Genomic DNA, 21,974 nt, shown 5'->3' on the forward strand with positions numbered 1-21,974 from the left:
CAGGGCCGTCTCCGTCAATTTAGAGGCCCTGTGCTATACACAGATAATAGGCCCCTATAAATTTTTATGGACAATTATTTAATGTAAAACGTAGAATTAATATATTAATATTTTTTTGTTTATACAAAATATAGAGTTAAAATAATAATATGGTTTATTGTTTTATGTGGATTAGTTTGAAAAAGAAAAGAAAAAGAAAAAGAAAAGAAAGAAAAGGGAATGTGGCAAGGATTTGAACCCTGTATGTCAGCTACGCACATTATCTCCCTTACCAACTAAGACAAAATTCATACATGGTTTAGTAGAGAAACTAAAAGCATATTGTATTAATTTTCTGGGGGATTTCGCCAACAATATTTCTTTTGGGCCCCAAAATTATGTGGCCCGGTACTGTAGGTCCGATTGGACCGCCCAATAGACGGGCCTGAGTGTTAGGTCCTCTTCTGTGATGAAATAATGATTGATTATAAGGGAATTTGCAATCCCACTTGCATGGACCCGGTCCACACTAAAATTAGCATGGACCAGGGTGTTTTCGTAAATTAGTAGCAATGAATCAGTAGGGTTTCACGTGACCTAACCCACATCCTTCCCCTTCTTTCTCCACCTTCACAGCACACCACCCTTCCATTTTCTCTCTCCTCCCTTTTCCCATGGCTTCCAAAGAGGACCAACCTATCTCCAACGATGACAATTTCGACGATGATGACGATGACAGTGAGCCTCTCAATAGTGACGACGATGTTGTCGTTGATTCAATTATCCGGCGAAGATTCTACCATCGCCGGTGAAGTGCAGTGTGTCGGTGAAGCTTCATGTTTAAGTTGGTTACGGAAGTGATAAGCACACCTAAATGGATAAATCATTCACAATTATTGTTTCATCTACAATAAGCATCAGAATCTCAACTCCACTTTGTTTTGTCGCGGGTAAAAGAAATAATTTTGACTTAATTTGTTTATAGTCTATGACTGAAGTTGTTAATTAGATCTGCTAAAAGCTGCCTTTATAGGATAAACTACGCACAAAAATGTCAAGGCCTCTCCATAGAGGCGTATCTGGTGATTAAACATGGAGTAGTAAATATTTAAAATATATAGTTAGTATTATACATGATATAGTAAATCTTACTATTAATGATGGTCATCCACTTGCAGAGTTACGAACATAGTTATTTTTGTAGTTATTTTCGTCATAATATAGTAAATGTTATTACTAATAATATATAGTAGAAAAAAATAACATAAAAATACACAGTAACTATTTAAAACATATAGTTACTATTATAATGATATAGTTACTCTTACTATTAATGATGTCCACTTGCAGAGTTGCAAACATAGTTATTGTTATAGTCATATAGTTACTGTCGTCATAATATAGTAACTGTTATTACTAATAATATAGAGTAGAAAAGAGAACATATAAAGAACATAATACTACACATAGTAACCATTTCAAACATATAGTTACTATTATATATGATATATTTACTATTACTATTATTGATGGTCATATAGTCACAGAGTTCCAGACATAGTTAGTGTTATAATCATTTAGTTACTGTCTTCGTAATATAGTTACTCTTAATTATTACTAATAATATAGAGTAGAAAAAATAACATACAAATTAAGAACATAATAATACGCATAGTAACTATTTCAAACATATAGTTGCTATTATGCATGATATAGTCACTATTAATAACTCTTTTTATTATGTAGTTACTATTATAATCATATAATTAATGTTATCAAAATTAAAAGAGTAACTATTTCAAAAATAAGATTAATTATATATTCATTCTTGTTGACAAAAAGAGTAAATTATAGAAACTATATGTTCTGTAGAGTAACTATATCTTCATAATAGTAACTATATAAAAATGTATAGTCATTTCGATATAAATAACTATTATATCCAAAGAGTAAGTATATGCTCGGTAAACTAACTATATCCTCATAGTAGTAACTATGAATAAATAATAATATAGTCATTTCAATAAGAATAACTATTCTTTCCAAAGACTAACTACATCATATAGAAAAGTAATTTTAACTGTAGAACAATTACTACGAATTATATTTTAAAATAAACAATATAATATAAAAAATTAGAAACTATATGTTCTGTAAAGTAACTATATCTTCATAATAGTAACTATGAAAAAAATATAGTTATTTCGATAAGAATAACTATTTTATCCAAAGAGTAACTATATGTTCTGTAAGGTAACTATATCTTCATAATAGTAACCATGAAAAAATAATAATATAGCCATTTCGATAACAATAACTATTCTATCTAAAGAGTAACTAAATCATATAGAAAAGTAATTTTAACTGTAGAACAATTACTACGAATTATATTTTAAAATAAACAATATAATATAGATGCTTTAGAGGTCATATAGTAACTTTTTCGATTATAGTTACTATTATTTCATATAATTACTGAAATAAAAAAGAGTGACTATATCAAAAGTAAGAGTAATTATAACTCTTGAACAATAATTAAGAAAACATTAACTACATGATTAGTTGTTTTTAGCTACAACATTCTAATTATTTACATCTATTCAATAAGACACATTAAACTCAAATGTTTTTGAACTAAAAAGTGCTAATCGCTACGTCCACGTCCCTTGTTTACACCAACACGTCCTCTCCTTCGACGCCCGCGTCCTCTCTTTTTTCTACCACGTCCTCGGTTTTCATTGTGGTCAACATTTTCTTCTTCTTCTTCTTCTTCTTCTTCTTCTTCTTCTTCTTCTGCTTTTTCTTTTTCTTCTCCTGCTTTTGTTTTCCTTGCAGAAGTTATTCTTCGCACGACTTCAATTATAGATGAATCATCTTTGTATTCTGTATTAATAATATATAAACTAAGTTAATAATTTAACATTTACGTGTGAAAAATGACATAGTAACTATGTAAAACATATAGTTTCTATTATACATCATACAGTAACTCTTAGAACTAATGATGGTAAGATATTCGCAGAAATGCATATATAGTTATTGTTATAGTCATATAGTTACTGTCATAATAATATAGTCACTCTTATTACTAATAACATAGAGACAAATAAAAAGAACATAAAAAGAACAAAATAAACATATGGTAACAAATCATGATAAAATAAACATAATACCTATTTCAAATATATAGTAACTATATAAACCATATAGTAACTATATAAAACATATAGTGACTATTATTATACTATAGTAATTATTGTACACATATAGTAACCATTATAATCATATAGTCACTATCTAAGAAGCGGACAAAAACATATTCTAAATAACATAGTACATAATGCAATCGTATAGTAAGTATTATTTATCAAAAAGTCACTATAAACTGTTCATAACATAACAACTATCTTAAACACATAGTTACTGTTTTAAACTTATAATAACTTTCTAAAAAAATATAGTAACTATTTTAAACACATAGTTACTGTTTTAAAGTTATAGTAACTTTTTAAAAAATAAAGTTACTCTAAAAAAAACTACTAACATAAACACAACGAATATTTCAGTGACTATTAAAAATACTATTCGCAATATAAATTAAAGGTGACTATATCATTTATATACTAACTATGTGAAACACTAACCCTAATGTCAACAAAACAACAAACATTTCAAATCACTCAATAAAATAATAACTATTGTACACATATAGTAACTATTGTACACATATAGTAACCATTAAAATAATATAGTAACTATTGTACACATATAGTAACCATTGAAATCACATAGTACCTCTTTAAACCATATAGTTACTGTATTACTCATATAGTTACTATTTAAAATCGTGAAGTCACTAATCGAATTCGCGAAGTAAAAACGATATTTCGGTAAAACACAAACATTAATTTCTCCAAAACAACAAATATTTTCAATTTTAAATAAAAATAGACTTAAAATTCTTTAAAAAACAACAAACCGAGATGTGATCTCTAAAAATTCTTGCGAAGATTTGTAGGCGAGCGCAAATTCTTCGATTCGATTTCGGCAACGACGAACCTCCTTCTTGATCTACTACTTCCTCCAATTTTTCCTCATCTAATAGATCCAATTGTAAGAATTATAAGATAATTACGAAGAAAATCGAAAAAAACCTAGAAATTTGAGCTAAATTTTGTAAAGCATAGATAGAAAATGAAGAGAGAGAAAATGAAGAGAGAGAAATGAAAGAGAAATGAACAGAATGTAGATCTGAAATTTTGAAAAATAAAAAAGTTTAAAACGTATTTAAAGTGGGCTAGACACATATCGCATTGAAACTCTTTAAAACACATAGTAACTCTTTAAAACACATAGTTACTGTAATACGCATATAGTTACTATTTAAAATCACAAAATAACTGTCACGTGACAGTTACACATGTTGCCCATACAAATTACTCCGTTGCCCTGGTCCATGCTAAGTTATTGTGGACCAGGTTTATATTAGTGTAAATAGGGAATTTGGGGCAATCACGAGTTCACGACTTTCCCTTCTTTCTATTGAGATTTTCCAATTTGCAGGTAAATACAAATTTTCTAATTACCAAAAAAGAAAAAAAGAAATATGTATATGCAACAATTTTGTGTGTACAAGTAAAAACTGATAAAAGTTACAAATCCTAACACTTATAAAGCCTTGAACTTCTTTTACTATTCACCCAATAGTGCACTTACTATCTATATCTATCTATATAATCTATATAATATACTAAAAGAGAGGAAATCGATGTGGTGATGACAAATGTCACTACATGATTTGCCTCTCTTAAAATAATAATTAATATTTTTATTCAAAATTAGTTTGTCTTATTTAAGGAAAATATGCACGGCAAATATAATTGATTTCAATTATATATCTTCAAGTTTCCGTGAACAACAATTATCCTAAAATATTCATGTATTATGTCTAACAATATTCATATATTTACCCATAAAATATTCATAAGAAAATACGTATAATTGAAAGACCAACTAAGCTATGTTCCATGTATGATACATTTCAAAACCTACTTCCAACCTGTAAAGTACAAGGAGCTTCACAAATACTAATTGCAAATCAAAGTTCAGTTATACATAAAATAATTTTCAAAAAAGATACAGATTTTCAAATCCTAGAGACAGTAACTCGCATGTAAAACCACTAAATCAAAATTCATTATAAATTAGAATCAACCAATAAGATCTTGAAACCAATTTTAAAAATTAAGTCCTGAAGTTCTAATATTTCATTAACTATCTCAAGCAAAACCTCAACAATTAACCACATATAATCGGCGATTACTTAATTGATTACAATGTTGCATATATTTTTTCATTTATATATTACTAAAGAGAGGAAATCAATGTGTAGCACATAAAATGTCGCTCTCTGATTTACCTCTGTTATAAATATAAAAAATAAAATACTATGGTGATATGGAGGATTCTTTCCATTACCCCCCTATATATTGTCTCTTTTCAAACAAAATTAGAGCATGTTTGGTATATTATTTCTGAAGGATGAAAATAAAAACATTTAACTATTTTTATTACCTAATGTTTGGTATGAGAGCTATGATAACACAATCCCTTTTTTAATGGTATCCACTACCACCATTTCTTACCTCTCAACTTTATGGTAACAAAATTGTTACCTCCTCCATCACTATTTGTTAAAGTGACTCTTTTTCCAAGGTATATCAAACAACTTATCCATCAATCTATATTTATATATTTATATACTCTACTAAAATACATGACACTCAGTCTGACGCTGAGAAGTGTCCCCGTGTATTTTTTTTTTTTTTAATTCTAATAATTAATGTCTTAAGTGATTGCCAATTCAAAAAAATTGTCCTATCATACCGAATATCCATATCTTTTACTTACACTCACAATCCGGTTGAAAACCTCTTTGGGATGACAACTATATATGGATATGTATTAACAATCTTTTAATTGTAGTTAAAATCTTGATTATTAATCCCAAAAAGAATATTTATAATGATATTGTATGACAGGTACGTACTATATTAACAAATTTTGCATATTTTGAAGACAAAAACTTAAAAAATAGGTGAATTAAAATAGACAATTACGTACTTACAGATAGTTGAATCTTAAGCTTGCCGTGTAATAGTAAAATTTGTGAGAATATTAATTTGACAGTCAAATATTATAAATAAGTAATACCTACTTCATTATTTTAATATCATAGAATATTTTCACAAATATTTTGAGATATCTATCTATATATTATACTAAAAGAGAGAAAATCAAAAGGAGGGTAATAAATCCAAGGAAAAAGTGATTTTCTTGAAAAAAGTGAATTTCTTCCTTGAATTTATCATTTGCCGTAAAATAGTACCAGAATCTTAATTATAGAAAATAAAATGATATTGTACCCTAATAAGTAATTAGGATATGCAATATAATATTTCTATCGAATATTTCTTGGCATATTAAAGAAACTAATATTGTATCATAATTACAATACTTCGCATGCAATATATTTTTTCTATCAACAATTTCTTGGAAAATTTGTAGACTTATAATATACTTGGCCAATGGAAATATTCCTTTTATTCAATAGTTCCTTAATCTAAACAATGTAAGAGATTTTTAGTTTCATTTTATATTTTAAGCCTCTCTGTCTTTGATCATTTGATGGGTAATATATTTGTCTTTATTTTACATTGCAATTTAATGAAAAAAAATTTCCCGCAATTTCGGATAACGAAATCGATGTGGAGCTATGTCGCTCTCTGATTTGCCTCTCTTATACTTGATTCGATCTAAAATAAAATAATCCACTATCTCTTAGGATACCTATTTTCTATTAAATTAAAATATATAAGCTTACAATAACTTATCGCATAAAACTCCATAAAAAGACCATTGAAATGATTAAATTTTGACGGAGAGAGTACATGTTATAATGTTTTGTTTACTACTCCATTATTCTAATAAGACATTGGAATGGTACAAGACTCTGTAATATAATTTTAAAATTCAAAACTCTATTACCAAAAAATAAAAAGAGGTTGAGTCCAGGGTTAGCTTTTAGGCGAGTGTGTTGTACGTGGATACACGGGTAGTGATAGATCGGGGATTAGTTATATCTTTTACCCTTTAAGAAAGAGATTGTGAGGGGTGAGTACATTTTCTATCGTGGGAGACAGGGATAGGGATGAGAATTTTAGACACGGAATGAGGAAATAACAAAGTTATCCCTCATTAATTTTAATTAGGAGAATATCTATAAGGTATATTTGTCCAAATTATAGTGTAATCATATCAGACAACCAAATTGTGAATATAGTTTTAAATTCAGATCTCTCTTAACAAAAAATAATGTCGGGTCAAGCCGTCTAGGACTAGGTTTGACACATGTGATTAGTGGGGATGAAATAATTTTTTCTATGTATCTGTATTTGTTTTTTTTTCTTTTAATAAATAAGACACTAAATGGGGAAATAACAAATTTATCTATCATTAATTTTAATTAGGAGAATATCTATAACCTATACGTGTCCAAAGTATAATGTAATCAGATAACCCAATTATACTCATAGAGTTTTAAAATTCAAAACCCTCTTATCAAAAAATGATGTCGGGTCCAGTCGTTTAGGGATTGGTTTGAGGCGGGTGTGGATACACGGACGGGTGATGAACCGGGGTTAATTTTTTTTTCCGCCCTCGAGGCGGGGAATAGGATGGGGATGAGTATCGTACCTAACGTGGTGGGGTATCGGATATGTGTTAAATGATTGGGTCATGATGTAGATGATAGAGGAGTATTAAGTAGGTATGCTTATGGAAGTAAAAAGCTGATGATAACAAATTTATGTTTGACATGGGATATGAAAGGAAGAACGTAAATTTATCTATGTACCCTTATTTTATTTTGTTTTTAATTAGTTAAATAAATAAGATACGGAATGGGGCAGTAACAAATGTATTCATCATTATTCTTAATAAGAAGATTATTTATAAGCTCTATTTTTATGATAATTGTCTATAGCTATAGTTTTGATATGCAAATTTAATATTCATATCATAAATCGTGCATCGCACGGGTACTATACTAGTTTTACCCCTATTTTGTGCCTTCAATTTTTTTTGTCTTATTCTTATCAATAGTGTGGGGACAATTATACCCTTGTCATCTTGCTACCATTTGTCTCCTTTTTTTCTCTTTTGCCTTTTCTTCATCCTTTTGTTGGCTACACAATAATCCATTCCATCGAATTTCTCCCGTCACTCTTTCTAATCTAACTTTCCTCCGCCCCGTCGTCTCTCCTATCAATGTTGCTTGTGGAACGCTACAATATCAATGACATAAATATTGTAGACGTATGTATAATTTCATATTATTAATTACATACAAATAGAACTTTAGCATTGCTTTCTAGCATTTAACGTAAATTTGCAAATGTCGGTCTTTACATAACATTTCTGCAAAATATATTTGTATACCTTGGGGTATCGTGCGCGCTAGCGCACGATACAACAACTAGTATAGATAAAAAAAAAGATGAGAGTGAAAGAGAAAGAAACATGAGAGGCTTAGGCTCTGTTTGATAAACACTTTCAGTCACCTTAAATGATTAGGTGCTAATATAATAAGTTACCTTAAATGATTAGAAGTGTTTGGTAGGTAGCTGAAATAAAATATAAGGTAGAAAAATCGACTGATTTTGAAACGTAATCCAGACTAACGTCTGGATTTCAGCGGCTGAAATTATGTTTACGAATGAAATGTTGTAGCAACAATTAATCATTTGATGGGTATTAATCTGCATGTTTATCCTTTAGGTTCCACATGTCCCTGTTTTTAGCCAATAATGTAACCCGTATCCACAATACTCCCTCACATATAAGTATATAACTCAGATCCTTCATTTTATTCTCTTTCATATTGTAGATTGTATGTAGTATTAGGTAAAAAAAAAAGTTTCAAAAATAAAAGTTTACTACTCCCTCAATTCCTAAATGATCTTTCTATTTGGTGTTTGGGGTGGAAAATAAGAAAATAGAATCTTGTAATGATTGAGTGTAAGAGTAATGATTGGGTGTAAGTGAAAATAATAAATAAATGAAGAAAAGTAATAAAGAAATGAAAGAGAGAGAAGATATTTTTTATTAAAGTAATAAAAAATCATAAAAAGTGGGGTTGGGTGGGTGAATGGGGAAATGTGAATGAATTAAATAAGGGATGGTGGAGAAATTTATGGTAAAAAGTCATAACAGGAAGATTAAATAGGAACGACATTTATAGAAACAGGAAGATAAAAAAGGAATGGAGGGAGTACTAGTTAGCATATATACACATCTTATTAGAATTATTATATAGCGACATTTTTAAAATCATAATCTGTATATATATACGACAAAAATAAACTGATTGAATTAGTTTGTTGATAAACAAGGCAAAAAATAAAAGAATATTTTCTTAACAGGCGTCCGGGGACTCTCGTTAGCAATTGCATTATTCTTATAAAGAAAATAGTTATAAATGTTAAAATATATACTTTGTATATAGAATGCTAATTAAATCAGTCAAAATTTCAGGTACTTAAGAAACTAGTTCTACCAAACATGTAACACAAACAGATACCTTATCAGTTTCAGTACCTTATCAGCTTCAGGTGCTAACTTATCAGTTTCAGCTACCTTATCAGTTTCAGCTCAATTTTAGCTAGTGTTGCCAAACAGACCCTAAGTTTTCTAGAGAGAGAGTGAAAACCCTAATTGGGTCTAGCCCCCTACCTAAGTTCAAACCAACTACTGATCTTGATTTTGCCTTGCAAAATCGTTCGTCTTCCTCCTTGTCCCATTTCCAGAAAGAGATTCCCCTCAAAATCTCTAGACCAAGCCTTAATAGGGGTAATTATGGCTTCTTTGGTTGTGGATTGGTACCTCGTTGGTATCGAGGTCAGATCTCACTTTTTCGATCTTCATCTTGGCTTCATCAACAAGGCACCGTTGATCCAAGGGTGGAGATCTTTGCTGAGTCACCAGATCTTGGGTTCTACAACAGTAATGATGGTTTAGGTGGGTTAATTAAAATATTTACTCCACTAATGCAAGCCCACCGCCCTGTTTGGACCTATAGAAGCGATTATCCAAATGCAGAGGTTGCAAGATCTCGCCTGTTTTCGAAAATCTCCTCAAGGAAGTTTTTCTCTAAGCTTTTCCTTGCCTTTTTGATTATTTTCTGTCATTTATTGCTTGTTTTCGCTTTGTTTCCATGCATACAAGTTGTTGTTTTGTGTTTCGTTTTAAGCTGGGTGATGATTACTTTTTTGATGCAATTTAATTGTGTTTTTCTAGATCTTTCTGTGTATATGAATTGTGTAAGATGCCTTTGCTGTGTGACCTTTGATCTCCTTAAGTCTCCTAGACACGTCTATAAATACTGTCCAATTATGTGGGTACAATTTCTCTCCTCACACCAATCTTCTCCAATCTCTTGTTGCCTTCCTTCTTCGTCTAGTGTGGTTTAAGTCTAAGTTCTGCCTCCTAGTGCTAATTCTCATTAATCTGTTTAGTCTTAGTGTTTTAATGTCAACCAATCCTACAGAGTCTAGCTATGCTTCACTTCTTAAGAAGATCCCTCCTGCAATTTCCAGTGAATCTAAACTTGCCAGCTTACCTAATAATCCAGGTTCTATCAGCTTCTTCAGTCATGCCTCCCATAGCTCTTTTCTCCTGGGAGGTAGCAGTTCTGATATTGATCCCAATACCTCATCTAAGGACAGTTCACACAATTCTCCACCACAGGTTCCTGGTTCGAATAATGCCACCATCACCTTAGATGCCCCAAAACTTGAGCATGGGCAAATTAAGCTTATGGAAGCCACCTGTCTGTTTGGTAAAGTGTGGGGTGAATTTGTTCCTCAGGCTGCTGTTATTGCTAGAATGAAGAGAGACTGGAGTTTTTTGAGGGGGGAGGTGTCCTTTAGATTCATTGGGAATGGGTGATTTCTCATCAAATTTTCTAATCCTTTGGACAAGGATGAGGTGTGGGAGAATAGACCCTGGTTTGTGCAAGGGCTGAATTTTGTGTTGATTTCCTGGAGAGCCTCTTTTAAAGCCCAGTTCAACTCCATTACTCATGTTGATCAATGGGTAAAAATTCCTTTTCTTCCCACTGAGTATTGGACTTGGCACTATATCACCCAAATTGCTAGTTGTGTTGGTCAGCCCATTAAGCTAGATAAGTTCACTTCTGAGAATGCTGAGAAGGGTCAGTTTGCTAGAGTGTGCCTTAACCTTGACATTACCAAGCCTGTCCCTAGGTCTATAACTTTGAACTTTGGCTATGACATCCAGAAGTACTTTCTTTCTTATGAAGGTGTCTGGGAAGTGTGTCCTTTATGTGGTGATCCTAAGCACTTTTTGAATTCCTGTCCAAAAATACCTCCACCTTGCCTTGAGTTGGTGGTGGCCCAGCTGGATGAGGCCAAGTTCACTATGGGGTGACTGGTGAAAGTGGGGGGCAAGCCACTAGTAGAAAAAACCCCTGTTGCAGCCCCCTTGTTGCAGCGTACATGTATAAATACGCTTCAACAACCAGTCGGTCAACGCGGGTCAAACCCTTTAAAGGGTTATCGCAGCGTACATTTTAGTTGTTCGCAGCAAATGTGTTTGTTGCAGCGTACAAAATAAAAGCCCGCAGCAACAACCCGACTTTATTGCAGCGTACATGTTATTGCCCGCTGCAACAAGTCCGCGTTTCAAAATTTTTTACTTTCCTAGGTTGCAACAAACCGCGCTCAAACGAGCGGGCTCAAACGTACGTTGTTCCTTCTCTTCTAGCTCCAAGCTTTTTCCCTTAAACAAATATCCAAGAAGCCGTCGAACTCAGCCCTGCGTCGCCGTCGAACCCAAGCGTTGCTCAGCCCTGCGTCGCTGTCTTCGCCGGTGTGTGGTGTTCTCGCCTCATCTCCCCCATCCCGTTCAATTCTCGCGCGGCCTGTCACTGAAAGATATATTCTTGGTCGGCCGGGGGTTCAGCATCTCCCCGTCGCGTCGTGGTTCCGGTGGTTGCTCGGCGTCGTGGTTCCGGCGGTTTCGGTATGGTGTGTTCAATTTCTATTTTCGTTTTTTATTTTCGTTTTCAGATTAGGGTTCAATTTTAGTTTTTGATTTTCGTTTTCAGATTAGGGTTCAATTTTAGGTTTATGATTGAAAAAATCACATAGTTTTGAGTTCGATGATTTATGGGTTTCTTAGGGTTTGTTCAAATGATGTTTATGGGTTTTTAATCATTCATTACTTCATACAAAATCTTGATTTGTGCGAAATGTTGGATATTTAGGGTTTAGTTTAAGAATAGTATTGGAATTTTGGATGTTTTTGTTGTTTACGCTTGTGAAATGATGGAGAAGTTTTGAGTGGTCAAATGAGGGCTCTACAAGATTATAAGAAGGTGATTGTGTTTGAGTATAGTTTGTGTGAGTTGTTGACTTCTTTGTATGTTGCTATATTGGTATATAATTAACAAGTTTAATGTTCCGACTCTTCTGAGTATCTTAACATGCTTTTGAAGTCCTTGAGCTCGGGTAAATATTAATCATCTGCCATTTAGTTGTATGAACTGAGAATGGTTTGTTTTTAATTTATGTATATCCATATGCCCTGTACCAGTTTCACTTTCAATTAGGAGATGAGATGTTCCAACCTCTTTGCCTGCAGAATTTTGAATGAAATAGTTTCACTCATCTTTGTGCATCCATTGAATAGGAAACTGTTATACCACAATCGACAAATTCAGGAGCTAGGCTCCTCTTTTCTGATGTATTAAAGCATCATTGTCAGAACGCGGTTACACACTCTCCTAAAAGACGGAGAACAAGGATGCCAAAGAAGGATTTAGAAACCGGAAATTTCGAGAATCTGATAGTGGAAGTGACTCAAGGGTTAAGTCCAAACATTGGAGAAAACACAAGCTTCATTCAGAACAATTTACAAGGCAAATATCTTTCTGGTTCAGATGCCGCTCAACCTGATATCCCGTTGTCTGCTGTACAGGTATGATTCAGGTGTTTAAGAAGATTTCCTACACTAGCAGAATAATTTGAATTCCCTCGCCTTATTTGCTGCATTTTTCTAGGTTTGCAGCAAGTTACATTTTAATTGCCGCATTTAAGCAGTAATGTCTATGTCTATGTTGCTGTTACTTTACCCTGAATATGAAATATGGAGAATACATTAAATAATTTCCTGTATGAACTTTTGTTGCTAATATGGAACTTATATCCCTTATATTTCAGCATTCAGAAGCAGTGAAGCTGAAAATGCAGTCTGCTGTAGAAAGAGAAGGAACTCCTGGTGATGCTGTCAATTTGCAAACTGTCGAGAATATATCACAGGGAGATGCTGATATAGATATGGAAATAGATGATACCAACAGCATAGAAGATACAATCTTTGCAATGAACAATCATAAAGACCAATCATCCACAAAGACCACAAGCTTAACTCTAACGGAGCTGGCTCAACAGATGGCTGTTGATGATGATGATGATGACATTGTGAACTCTGTATGTGATAGCAGTCATGTCTTCGTTGGGGGTTATAAGGTAAAATCTGAAGACTCGGGCCTCCTCGGCTCTATTCTTTCCAAGCATGGGGATATTGCTGATAACTGCAATTTCAAAACACCATCAGTTCGTTCTCTGTTCATACAACATGTATGTGACATTGTTCAAACTTTGAAGAAGACTAGTATTGCATTCATCACTACGAGTGAGCTTGAAAAGATGGTAGCTGGCCTTAGTGATATTGAAGGAGCATGTATAGAAGTTGGATGGCTCAAAGAAAGGCTCGTTGAGATTTACGAAGCAAAGAAAGCTATCCCTATGCTTGGGCCATCATCCGAATTGAGAAAGACTCAAACTGAACGGAAATTCAAGATTCAGTGTACAAAAGCACTTGTGGAAGAGTACAAGAGAGAGATTGTTATTAGAGAGGAAGAACTTCGCAATTTAGAGGAAAAGTTGCGCATGGCTGAGAGTGTACTTTCTGTTGACGAAGAGGAGGCTACGACAGCAGAAATGGTGATTGGTGAGTACAAGGACAAGTTGAGGCGCATTGTGGAGTTAGGCTCCTTGCATTGTGGTCTAGTATGATTGTTACTTTCGACAAACAGTCACATTCGGGGTGAGTGACTTCTCTTAAAGTTTTATTTTTCTATTTTCCTTCTTCCTCTCTGAAATTTGGGTGGTTGCTCCTATTTGAACGTGTCATTGGTGATTTATTTGTATTATCTGGTGCTTGGAAACGTACGGTTATGTTTGTGTTTCTATTGTTGCCATTCAGAATCTTGGTTGCATTAAATTCTGTTCCTGTTTGTTAATGGCTTCAATAGGAACTATCTGCCATATGTTTGTGATAAAAAGATTATTACCGGATCAAAATGTCCATATGTTTGTTCTGTTTCCAGTGGATTTGAAGTGTCAGTGGATTTTAGGATAAAATAAGGCATTTTCGATCTCAACTTTAAAATATGCTTTATATGCTTAGTTTTGACTTTCTAGAACTCATTCCAATCCATTTATGCATATTTAAGGCTCATTGTGTCGTTATAGGTCATATTTAGGCTAAAGTGCCATTTTCGCTCCCAACTTTGAACTTAAGAACCTAATGACTCATTTTAAACTTATTATATGATTAATATGTTTAGTTTTAAGTTTCTAAGACTTATTCTAATCTGTTTATGCACATTTAATGCTTGTTTGATAGTTATAGGTCATATTTAGGCTAAAATGAGGCATTTTCGCTCCTAACTTTAAAATAAAGAACCTAAACACTCATTTTAAACTTAATACATGTTTAATATGCATAATTTTAACTTTATAAGACTCGTTCCAATCTATTTATGCACCTTTAAGGCTCATTAGGTCGTTGTAGGTCATATTTAGGCTAAAATGACATTTTCGCTCCCAACTATGAACTAAAGAACCTAAGGACTCATTTTAAACCTACTAAATGTTTTATATTCTAGTTTTAACTTTCTAGGACTTATTCCAATCCATTTATGCACATTTAAGGCTCATTGTGTCGTTATAGGTCATATTTAGGCTAAAATGACATTTTCGCTCCCAACTTTGAACTTAAGAACCTAATGACTCATTTTAAACTTATTATATGATAAATATGCTTAGTTTAAGTTTCTAAGACTTATTCTAATCTATTTATGCACATTTAATGTTTGTTTTATCGTTATAGGTCATATTTAGGCTAAAATGAGGCATTTGCGCTCCTAACTTTGAACTAAAGAACCTAAGGACTCATTTTAAACTTATTACATGATTAATATGCTTAGTTTTAAGTTTCTAAGACTTATTCTAACTACTTATACACATTTAAGGCTTGTTTGGTCGTTATAGGTCATATTTAGGCTAAAATGACATTTTCGCTCCCAACTATGAACCAAAGAACCTAAGGACTCATTTTAAACTTACTAAATGTTTTATATGCTTATTTTTAACTTTCTAGTACTCATTCCTATCCATTTATGCACATTTAAGGCTCATTGTGTCGTTATAGGTCATATTTAGGCTAAAATGACATTTTCGCTCCCAACTTTGAACTTAAGAACCTAATGACTCATTTTAAACTTATTATATGATAAATATGCTTAGTTTAAGTTTCTAAGACTTATTCTAATCTGTTTATGCACATTTAATGCTTGTTTGATAGTTATAGGTCATATTTAGGCTAAAATGAGGCATTTTCGCTCCTAACTTTAAAATAAAGAACCTAAGCACGCATTTTAAACTTAATACATGTTTAATATGCATAATTTTAACTTTATAAGACTCGTTCCAATCCATTTATGCATATTTAAGGCTCATTGTGTCGTTTTAGGTCATATTTAGGCTAAAATGACATTTTCGCTCCCAACTTTGAACTTAAGAACCTAAGGACTCATTTTTAAATTATTATATGATTAATAAGCTTAGTTTTGAGTTTCTAGGACTTATTCTAATCTACTTATACCCATTTAATGCTTGTTTGATCGTTATAGGTCATATCTAGGCTAAAATAAGGCATTTTCGCTCCCAACTTTAAAATAAAGAACCTAAGGACTCATTTAAAACTTATTACATGTTTAATATGCATAATTTTAACGATCTAAGACTCGTTCCAATCTATTTATGCACCTATAGGCTCATTGGGTCGTTATAGGTCATATTTAGGCTAAAATGACATTTTCGCTCCCAACTTTGAACTAAAGAACCTAAGGACTCATTTTAGACTATTAGGACATTGTCATTAGTTTCTTGAATGTTAAAATGTGATATTTAATTTGTATTTAATCTAATGTTTAATTTAAATTTCTGTTTTTGTAAAGGTCTACACTCCGAGGATTGCGCCTTATGCGAGGAATTTGATGTGGTTCGTGAGCAATGGGCTAAGTTTTTTACCAACAAGTATTTATTATTGGCTTTAGCGCGCTTGATCGAGTTGGTTTAGTTGTTATAGAATAAATTTTATATTAAAATGTATGTTTATGTTGAAATTGGAACATATATTTAAATGTAATATGTGCACTTTGGTTTTGGGATATATAGTATACAAAACTCCAGTTGTTGTTTTTATATTTGTTATACAGGTTGCGTTATTCTATTATTGTTTTGACAGGTTTCTATATTTGGTGCAAGGCACTCTAGGTATCCCTAAACAAAATTAGAATTTTCCCGCCAAAAGTGCTTTTTTGCAGCGTACATATATGTTGTACGCTGCAACAAGGGAAAAAAATTTCGCAAAAATTCAGACTTGTTGCAGCGTACAAATAAATGTACGCTGCAAAAAATTGAGTAATTCAGACTTGTTGCAGCGTACAAATAAATGTACGCTGCAAAAAGTTGAGTCTTTTGCAGCGTACATATATATGTACGCTGCAACAAGTCCAAAATTTTGCCAATTTTTTGGCACTTGTTGCAGCGTACATCTAAAAGCCCGCTACAACAAATCACTTTTTGCAGCGAACATTGTACGCTGCAACAAGTTCAGACTTGTTGCAGGCCCCCCAGTTGCAGCATACGATGTACGCTGCAACAGGGGTCTAAAAGCCCGCTGCAATAAGGGTTTTTTCTACTAGTGAGCTATCCCTTCTGATTGGTTGGTTGTTGTACCAAGAAGGAGAGCTAAGCCTAGAGGTAACCCAAGGAAGAACCAAGCTAAACCCTACCACCACCCCTCACCAGTTCATACTAGACCAGTTGCTTCTCCTCAGCTAAGGCCTGACACTGGTTTGCCTGTCATCCCTTTAGCTAATAGCTTTCAGGGTCTCCAGGATTTCCAGGTGTCTACTGGTGATACAATTACTCTTAACCCTCCTGTTGTCCGACCTTATGAGGATATTCTACCTGATTTTGACCCTTTAGAGCTTGCTCCTCAAGGTGTCAAGGAGGTTCAGGTGGATGATGAGCTTGATATGGATTTGGAAATTTATGATGGTGATGGATTTGATGTTAATGATCCAATGTTCTCTGACTTCTCCCCCTCCATGGAAGCTGAAAACACCAAGAGAAGGAAGAGAGATGATGGTGATCTCTCTCCTTCACCCTCTGCTGGATGATCTGTTTCTTGTTACTGTTGATTTTTTGGATGGTGGTTCTCTTAGCACTTTTTGACCAGTTGTTACTGGTATTTATGCCTTTAGGGTTTAGTAGTTATATGCATAGCTTGTGTTCTATCTTAATGTATCACTACAGGTTCCTTTTTTACATCTTTTGTAAACCTGTAGTCACTAAGCTAGCTAGGCATGTAACTGCTGTAGTTGTGGTTAGTTATCCTCAAACCTTTAATGTACCTAATCGTCATATTAATGATATTGTGGTTTCATCTTTTACTTTCCTGGGTTGGTACTGCTTTGATTGTTGTTTACCTTGGCTCTACTATTTCACTTATTTTAAACTGTGGAACAGATGTCTTGCCTTGGTCATGGTTATGGGTCTCCTTTGGATCACTAACTGGTTCCAACTCAAATGGAGGAACCTGGGAGATTGGAAGCTCTTTGATTGGAACCTTTTAGTTGTGTTCACTAAGGACCTAAGGCCCTTGTCCTATGATGTTGTAAGAAACAAACCTTGTTTCCTACCTGAGGATCTCTCTTCTATGCCCATCTTGCATTACTTCATAATTTGTTCATTTCTATGTATTATACTTTACCTAAAGAAGAATACTGCAACTTTTTGTGCTTGGCTAACTAAACTTGTCTTTTCTTTTGCTCTCAGTTGGATGGTTTTTTACCACTACAAAATGCAATACATGCCTTCGCACTTATGGAGAATGAACAGACCAAACCTCTCTGTGGTACGTGCTGTTCAGTTTTCTTTGTTTAGGTTTAAATTTTTTAATCATCTTACATCTCAGCTGGGTTCTTGTGCATATACTTCTGGGTTTAACCCTTCTAGTTTTAATTTGTGTAATTTGGAACCGGATTTTGATCCGCATGGAACTTAATGGGCTAAAGGCCTATATTTTTTTGGGTTTTTCCCTACTTGTTTTGGTATGTGTAATTTGGAACCGGACTTTGATCCGCATGGAACCTTATGGGCTAAAGGCCTTGTGTTTTTCTACTCTTTACTTATGAGAATCCTCACATGGAATATTCAAGGAGGTAAAAAACTCCAAGCTATTAGTGATATAACTCATTATATTAATACCTTCAAGCCTGATATCTTATTTGTCCTTGAGACTATGACATCTAATGCCACAAGTAGAAATGTAATTAAAGGTTTTCGTTTCCAAAAACACATAATCATTGATCCAATCAATCATAGTGGTGGACTATGGGTTTGTTGGAATAATGACTCAATCTTTTTCCAAAATTACACTCTAGTAGATAGATGCGCTCACCTCAACGTCCTATATAAACCAACCAATGAGCAAATCCTAATCTCAGGGGCTTATTTCCCAGCCCAAAACGTAGATAAATATCATTTCTGGGAGTTGATGTCTACCTTTTACGTAAACGTCCATATTCCCTGGATCCTGGTAGGCGACTTTAACGAGCTCCTACATCCTTTGGATAAATGTGGGGGCAACCCAGTCACTCAAAGACAATGCCAAAGATTTCCACGTTTTTTAACTCGTACAGATGCTACAGACATAGCTTGCTTTCAACAATCTTTCTCCTGGAAATCCCAATCCCACCCAGGTTTGTATCAACGTCTCGATCGGGCCGTCGCAAGCAAAAGCTTTACCGATAATTTCCCCAATGCAACTGTTAAATATGGTACCTTCACTAGCTCTGATCATGCTCCAATGTTCTTTGATACAAACTCGGAGACTACTATGGTAAATAGATTATTTAGGTTTCAAAATTCATGGACTCTTGAGGAAGAACCAACTAAAATTATTAAAGCTAAATGGAACTCCAATATAGAAGGCTCAAGATTCTTTAGAATAAGGTCCAAACTAACCAGTATAAAAGACAATCTAAAACTTTGGGCCAAAGGAAAGTTCTCGCACAAGACCATGCAACTGAAGACTAATGCAGATAAAATCCAAGAATTACAAGATAAGCTTATAACCCAACCTTTCAACCCTATCTGGCGAAATCACCTGCTTAGGATGCTTAAACAAAGAGAGAGAATCCTTTTGCAAAAACAACACTTATGGAAAAACTCAGCAAAAAAAACTTGGCTAAATCAAGGAGATAGAAACACTAGATTTTTCCACCAACTCATGAAATATAGAGCTGCGAAGAACCACATTTATGGACTAAAAAATGCTGATAACCATTGGGAAGAGGGTCAAGAGAACGTTCAAAAAATTCTTTATGACTCTTTTAAAGATAGATTTAAATCCTCCGTCCAACCCGGTCGCACCATTAATCTGGATTTTCTCCCACAATTAATTTCTAATACCGAGATGTCAAGTCTTATCGCCCCCTTCTCAGACGAGGAAATAAAAGATAGCTTCTTTAGTATGAACCCTCTAAAGGCACCAGGATCAGATGGGTTTGGGCCTAAATTTTTTCAAACCTACTGGAAAACAATCGGGCTTGAAGTAACGTTGGCAATCAAGAGCTTTTTCTCTCACGGAAAAATTCCGCCTTTCCTGAACCACACTCTTATAGCTCTTATTCCCAAAAATGATAATCCAGAAAACCCCAACCACTTCAAACCAATTAGCCTCTGCAGCACGATTTATAAAGCTATCTCTAAAATTTTAGTTTCTAGACTCAGTCCTATTCTTAAAAAACACATAAGCCCTTTTGAAAACGCCTTCACCCCTGGCAGGTCCATTCATGATAATCTACTATTAGTCCAGGAGATTCTTAATGTGTTTAAGAAATCAAAATCCAAGGTTGGATGGTGTGCTCTTAAGCTGGACATGGAGAAGGCCTATGATAGGATAGAATGGGATTTCCTTTGGGCAGCTCTTGCTAAAATGGGCTTTCCTACGACCTGGATCAACTGGGTGAAAGCGACCGTGACTACAGTTTCGTACTCCATCAAAGTCAACAACACAACCACGGAAGTTTTTACCCCGACTAGGGGTCTAAGACAAGGAGATCCGCTATCTCCTTACCTTTTTATTTTATGCATGGATGTTTTTATAATTATGCTTAATAATGCTAGTGCTAGACCTAGCCTGGGGCTGGGTTTTAAGATTGCACCACAGACTACAAGAATCCCATGCTTAATGTTTGCAGACGATAGCCTCCTTTTATGTAAAGCCACTAACTCCGCTTGTCATAACTTACTAAAAGTTATCACAGACTTCTGTAAACTCCCAGGTCAACTAGTGAATTTCCATAAATCGGCTATTATCTTCTCGAAAAATATCAACCACTCCAAAAGAGACTCCTTGGCTAGTATTTTTAATATGTCAAAATCAGGGTCTCTAGGTAGATATTTGGGAGCTCACTTCTCGAATTACACACCTACAAGATCTGACTACCAAAGAATCATGCAAAAAAATGAACGTCGTATAAATTCTTGGCAAGCCAACTTTCTCTCCAAAGCGGGTAGAACAACGCTAATTCAAAGTAACCTAGAAGCTCTCCCTTCCTACATTTGTTCTTCCTTTCTGCTTCCACGGAAGACTTGCCATCAATTGGACAGTACGTGTTCATCGACAATTCTTTTGGAACCAATCCAGATTAGGTAATGCGCTCCCTCTCATCGCTTGGAATAAAGTCTGTCAACCTAAAGACCAAGGGGGGCTAGGTTTAAAGCGAACCTACCCCTTAAATAGAGCCTACATTGCAAAGCTAGGCTGGAAAATCCTGACAGACAACAATAACCTCTGGGAAAAAATTATGAGGAAAAAATATCTTCAGAACACCAATTTTTTTCAGCTAAGAAAAAGATTAAAGATTCTCCTATTTGGATTAGCATTTTAAATCAACGGGAAATATTACGGAAAGGAATAAGATGGAAGGTAGGAAATGGGAATCATATCAATTTTTGGAAAGATAACTGGGTTGGTCAATATGCGTTATTTGATCTCCCGGGTAGCTCTCCCAATGCTAGTATGGAAGATTTCAAAGTAAACTCGTTCATTGATGATACCAAAAATTGGGATATAGGGAAACTTTCCTTGATCCTTTCGCCTGAGTTAGTGCAAAAAATTAAAGGGATTCCTATCCCTGTTAATGATGTTCCTGACAACCCTATTTGGGGATGCACAAACTCAGGCGATTTTTCAGTTAAATCTGCAACCTGGCTCGCCCACGATCTCCCAGTTTCTAATGGAAAATGGGAGTTTAGATGGATTTGGAAACTCAATATAGCGCCAAAATTAAAAAAAAAAATCTATGGAAAATTTGTCACAAAAGTATTCCAACTAAGGAGATTCTATTTCATAGGAAAATTATCCCTTCAAGTTGCTGCCCTAGATGTAACCATGCTAGTGATAACATTGATCACATCTTTCTCACTTGTGAACACTCAAAGAATATTTGGGCTCATAGGCTAACTAGGAATTGGCTCGATTTCTCT

General features: G+C 34.0%; 1 protein-coding gene across 1 annotated transcript; it reads left to right on the top strand.

Moving 5' to 3' along the window:
* Window positions 1-13,500: 13,500 nt before the first annotated feature.
* On the top strand, window positions 13,501-16,534 carry LOC130468944 (uncharacterized). The gene is made up of 2 exons (XM_056837993.1): window positions 13,501-14,169; window positions 16,367-16,534. The coding sequence occupies exon 1, from the start codon at window positions 13,512-13,514 to the stop codon at window positions 14,136-14,138; it is 627 nt and encodes a 208-aa protein (XP_056693971.1). The 5' UTR covers window positions 13,501-13,511; the 3' UTR covers window positions 14,139-14,169; window positions 16,367-16,534.
* The last annotated feature ends 5,440 nt before the right edge of the window (window positions 16,535-21,974 follow it).

The sequence above is a fragment of the Spinacia oleracea genome, chromosome 3, assembly GCF_020520425.1.
Source record: "Spinacia oleracea cultivar Varoflay chromosome 3, BTI_SOV_V1, whole genome shotgun sequence".
Classification (NCBI taxonomy): domain Eukaryota; kingdom Viridiplantae; phylum Streptophyta; class Magnoliopsida; order Caryophyllales; family Amaranthaceae; genus Spinacia; species Spinacia oleracea.